This window comes from Hydra vulgaris, chromosome 05 (genome assembly GCF_038396675.1).
Source record: "Hydra vulgaris chromosome 05, alternate assembly HydraT2T_AEP".
Lineage (NCBI taxonomy): Eukaryota > Metazoa > Cnidaria > Hydrozoa > Anthoathecata > Hydridae > Hydra > Hydra vulgaris.
In genome coordinates, this window is record NC_088924.1 from 1,082,183 (window position 1) to 1,087,860 (window position 5,678).

The window sequence follows — 5,678 nt, forward strand, 5'->3', positions numbered from 1 at the left end:
CTACGAAGCCATGTTCCTGTAGATTTAAATGTAACACTAATACATATTGGAAGACCAATTAAGGCAAGCTTTGATGACTATTCTACTAATACCAAAAAATATAAATTTGTGCACTTCACTTAAATGTATTCTGCTTCTGCGTTACAATTTGCTTCAGAAATTAAACGGAGAAAAGAAAATCCAATTGAAAAAACCTCAAAAAAAGATTGCAGAATGTCTAAAGATGAAGTTCTTTGTCTTCTTTTAGATGCTAAATTGACGAAAACATCCAACCAAGTTATTCGAAATCAAGCAGTTGAAAAGGGAGTTAATATATATCCTCCATATAATAATGTTTGGGATGCAAAGTTGCTATGTTATCCTATAGATATATCTGTCTCAGACTTTTCAGCTGAAATAAAACTGCAAGCTTTGGTGGATCATACAGCAAATAAAATATGCAATGCACAGTATGATGTCCTGAGTATTGAAGACACTACAGATAGACTTTCTCTGAGATACAAAATAGGCTTTGATGGTGCCACAGAACAGTCCATATATAAACAAATATCACAAGAAACAGTAACTAGAAATTTAAACAATGAGCAGGCACTTTTTATTACTTGCCTTGTGTCATTGGACTTGTGTGACTTTTCAAATGGAAAACAGTACCCAGCTTGGCGAAATCCACGATCATCATCAACAATGTACTGTAGATCTCTGCGTTTTAAATTTGAAAAAGAAACAGCAGCAGTTTCTAAATCAGAAGAAGATCTCATTAGGCTTGAGATTTCAAACTTACAAGATACTGAAGTTGATATAAATAATAAAAAAATCAAAATACATCATATAATACTAATTACTATGATTGATGGAAAAGTTCACACTGCTCTTTCAGTTGTTACAAACTCTAGTCAATGCTGTACTATATGTAGGGCAAGTCCCAAAGCAATGAATGATATTGAAAAAAATGTTTTGAAAAAGGGTATGGCAAGCAGTTATTTATTTGGTTTATGATCCTTCAATGCTTGGATACGTTTTTTTGAAAGTTTATTACATATTGTATAAAAATGACTTGAAAAAGTGGCAGGCAAGATCAGTAGAAAATAAATCTAAAGTAAAGGCTCTGAAACAACAAATTCAAAATAGATTTAAAGATGAAATAGGCTTGATAGTTGATGTTCCAAAATCTGGTGGTAGTGGAACATCAAATGATGGAAATGCGGCTCGAAGAGGATCTCAAAATGCGGAAAATTTTGCTGAAATTTTAAATATTGATGTTGAACTGATTCTAAATTTGCATATTATATTAGCAACAATTTCATGTCGTTTAGATATTGATACTGATAAATTTGAGGCTTTCTGTTTAAAAACAGTTCGACTTTATGTTCATCATTATCTTTGGTACAATATGCCACAATCTATCCACAAAATTTTATTTCATGGTTCTGAAATTATTAAAAAAACTTTAGCATTATCCATTGGTATGTATTCTTAAGAAGCAATAAAGCACGCAATAAAGACTAGCAAAACTATCATGAACATTTTGCAAGAAAATCATCTCGTGTGAAAACTAAGCAAGATTTGTTAAACCGACTACTGTGTACAACTGATCCATTTTTTCCATCTCTGAGAAAGACAGCAGGAAGTCACACCAAAACAAAAAACTTACCAGTTATTGACTTATTTATTTATTAATATTGGTTATTGGAGTTATTGATTTATTGAGGTCATCCACAGATGATATTAGTTTATAAATGTGTTTTTTGTATCTTTATAATTTTAGAAATGTGTGTACCTATGTGAAAGTGTGACTGTAAGTTAAAACAAATAGTTATGCTCAATCATATTAGAATCATTAAATCAATTTGCATAACAAGTATGGAACTAAGCATAAATATGTGCTGCTATGCAACTGTGGTTGCCATGGCAACCACAAAAAAATTATGCTTATTCAAATTATAATCATCCAATTACTTTATATACCAAATTTTGAGGCCTATAGATTAAAGGAAAAAAAGTTATGATTTTTTTCCAAAAATATGGGATTCTGGCCCACTGTGCTATGTAAAAAAACCCAACGCACCAACAAGAACTGAAATATTTATAAACAAGGACTATTTTCTAAACACCTTAATTATAGGTGAAAATCGTTTTAAAGAAATGAGAACTTAAAAGAATAACGGTGAATATTCTGTTGTTATTTAAAATTAATTATTCGTTTAAGAGTTTAAAAATCACAAAAGAACAAATAAATAAAAAGATAAAATCAAGTTTTTAATTATAGTGTGTAACTCCATCCATCACGTAGGAGTGTATATATTTTTATCCAAAACTATTAGACCTTTAAGCTTTTTGATAACCTCAGAACTAAAGACGTGGACTATGAGTCATTTTTATTTTTTAATAATAAATAAAGCAAATAAAAATATATAACAACATTTTATAGACCATTAAATAAACTTAAAAACCACGTTAAAAAATTATACGAAACTATTAAAAAATGTTTATTTAAAAGTTTTTTTAAAGTTACGGATGACTAAATGTTGAAGTCATTAATTAAGCAATTAAATCTGTACGCAATATTTTTAAAAAACTACAAAAAGGAAATAAGATATAAATAAACTATTGAAAAATTAAAACAGCGATAAGAAAAAAATTACAATAAAGCTTTTTAAAATGCAGAAACATATGGCGCGTGGTTAGGAAAACAATTGAAGAGGAAAGTAGAAGAGAGAAGAAGAAAACAGTAGAAAAAGAGAGAAGAAAAAGAGTGAAGACAAAGAGAGAAGAAAAAAAGAGAAGAAAAAGAGAGAAGAAAAAGAGAGAAAAAGAAGAGAGAAGAAGAAGAGAGAAGAAGAAGAGAGAAGAAGAAGAGAAAAGAGGAAGAGAGAAGAAGAAGAGAGAAGAAGAAGAGAGAAGAAGAAGAGAAAAGAGGAAGAGAGAAGAAGAAGAGAGAAGAAGAAGAGAGAAGAAGAAGAGAGAAGAAGAAGAGAGAAGAAGAAGAGAGAAGAAGAAGAGAGAAGAAGAAGAGAAAAGAGGAAGAGAGAAGAAGAAGAGAAAAAAGGAAGAGAGAAGAAGAAGAGAAAAGAGGAAGAGAGAAGAAGAAGAGAGAAGAAGAAGAGAGAAGAAGAAGAGAGGAGAAGAAGAGAGAAGAAGAAGAGAAAAGAGGAAGAGAGAAGAAGAAGAGAAAAGAGGAAGAGAGAAGAAGAAGAGAAAAGAGGAAGAGAGAAGAAGAAGAGAAAAGAGGAAGAGAGAAGAAGAAGAGAGAAGAAGAAGAGAGAAGAAGAAGAGAGAAGAAGAAGAGAGGAGAAGAAGAGAGAAGAAGAAGAGAAAAGAGGAAGAGAGAAGAAGAAGAAGAAGAAGAAGAAAAAGAAGAAGAAGAAGAAGAAGAAGAAGAGAGAAGAAGAAGAAGAAAAAGAAGAAGAAGAAGAAAAAGAAAAAGAAGAAGAAAAAGAAGAAGAAGAGAGAAGAGAGAAGAAGAAGAGGAAAGAGGAAGAGAGAAGATGAAGAGAGAAGAAGAAGAAGAAGAAGAAGAAGAAGAAGAAGAAGAAGAAGAAGAAGAAGAAGAAGAAGAAGAAGAAGAAGAAGAAGAAGAAGAAGAAGAAGAAGAAGAAGAAGAAGAAGAAGAAGAAGAAGAAGAAGAAGAAGAAGAAGAAGAAGAAGAAGAAGAAGAAGAAGAGAGAAGAGAGAAGAAGAAGAGGAAAGAGGAAGAGAGAAGAAAAAGAAAGAAAAAATATTCTGCAAATCTGCAGAGAAAATCAACTATTTTTATATAAACGTAAAAAAAAAACCTGAAAACTTTCTGAAATTTGGGAACTATAATTCGCAAAAAAAATTATTTTAATCATCCGCTAAAAAACTTTTCTGACCAATAAGTGCTTAAAAACTGACCAATTAATGCTAGAAAAAATAATTACTACATAAAAGCAATTATGAAGAGCTATAATCAAATTACAGACTAATTTTAACACTGTTTTTCCAAAATACTAGATCGTATATTGTATCACAGACTGTGTTCCCTGAAAAAACTATAATCTTTTTTTATAAACAGATCCGTTAAAAAGAATTATTACCCGGAACCAGTTTATCCTTGCCAACCAGTTTTGAACAGCTTTCGAAACAATAACTAAACACTTGGAAATTTTTTAAATCTTCCAAATGCCTTTGATAAAGTCAAAAATAAAAAAAATAAAAAAGTTTTTTTATACAAATCTTTTTTACATACTACGCAATTGTTGAGTGGTGTGGGTACAGTCCAACTTAACGGTTACCGAGTCTGGAAAATCATACCACCGTATAATTTTCACACAATTTATTAACAATCTATGGTGTCACATAGGGATCATTACTTAATATATGTAATCGACATTTACTTGTCCACAAAAGTGGATTATATTTTATATGTCACAAGAAATATGAATTTTGGGTTTAAAAATTTTTTTTGTAGACACGGAAGAAATTTTTATGGTTTGTTGCTAATTAACTTTCATTGAACATTGAGGCCAATAATACAAGTTAATGACTGTTTTTTATTTCTTATACTGTAAGTTAACATCCATATTTTCAAGAACCGCATCTGGATTAATAAAACTTATGCAGCGCATTTACTGATAAGGACAGATTCTATGAAATTAATACTGAAAACACTTTTACAACAAAATTTCTTGCTTTTTTACGAAGTTCGAATTAGAATCATATAGATTGGAAATTAGGCTATAAACCCTTTAAGTATATTTGGTTGAGAAAGCCTAAAGTATATCTTTTATATATTTACAATATATGTTTGACATGCTACAGCATGTTTATATTAACGTTGTTTGACTAAAGATTTTAATATTTATGTTGCAACGAATTTTATTTACATTTTCACAAATGAAAAAAGAAAACTCCTTCAAACTATTAAGATGGGAAATATCTTCCATAAAACTGCTTTCTATTTCTTAGGCTTGAATTTCATCCGGTTCTTGATCTTTCAACCAAAAAAATGAGAATCTTAAAGAAACAGTTTTCACAGTCTTAATTTTAATTAATAAGCAGTTTTGTGTTACATTATAAGGTTGCTGCGTTCTTCGAGTGTAGTTATAAGGTTACATTATAAGGTTACTGCGTTCTTCGAGTGTAGTTATAAGGTTACATTATAAGGTTACTGCGTTCTTCGAGTGTAGTTAAGCCGAGTATTTTTAGTTTTTGATCTTAACTAAAATGCATAATTGTTAATATCGCACGTTGTTGGACATGTTTGAGTAGAGGAATTTATAAATAAAAAAATCTAGATGTGGTTTAATGTACAGCTGCTACAATTTTTTTACATAGTTAGAGAGCTCTGACACCGAAATAAGTTCTTGAGACATTCGATTGCCAACCCAAGCTCTTGCTTCTACTTATACTTTGAGGTTGTTAGATAGGTTGTTAGTATTGAAGTTGTTATATAGGTTGTTAGTATTGAGGTTGTTAGATAGGTTGTTAGTATTGAGGTTGTTAGATATTAGTACTTCAAGGTCATCCTTAATGCATGTTGGAATTAGGTTGCGTCTGTTACCGTCGATGTCAACCATTATATTATTAAATAGTTTTTGCAGTAACCAACATGCATTACTTTGCGCATTTTGACGTTGAAATTCACAAAGCAGTTGTGGGATCAATTTACAGTGCTGTCAGTGTCCGCTTGCAGTTTTTCATAATCAGAAAAAAATTCA

At 30.6% G+C, this 5,678-nt stretch overlaps 1 protein-coding gene across 1 annotated transcript; it reads left to right on the plus strand.

The window, feature by feature from the left end:
• The first annotated feature begins 1,003 nt into the window (after window positions 1-1,003).
• On the plus strand, window positions 1,004-3,758 carry LOC136080087 (golgin subfamily A member 6-like protein 6). The gene is given in 3 exon segments (XM_065796695.1): window positions 1,004-1,463; window positions 2,765-3,451; window positions 3,454-3,758. Coding segments are annotated over 3 exon segments (1,452 nt in total).
• The last annotated feature ends 1,920 nt before the right edge of the window (window positions 3,759-5,678 follow it).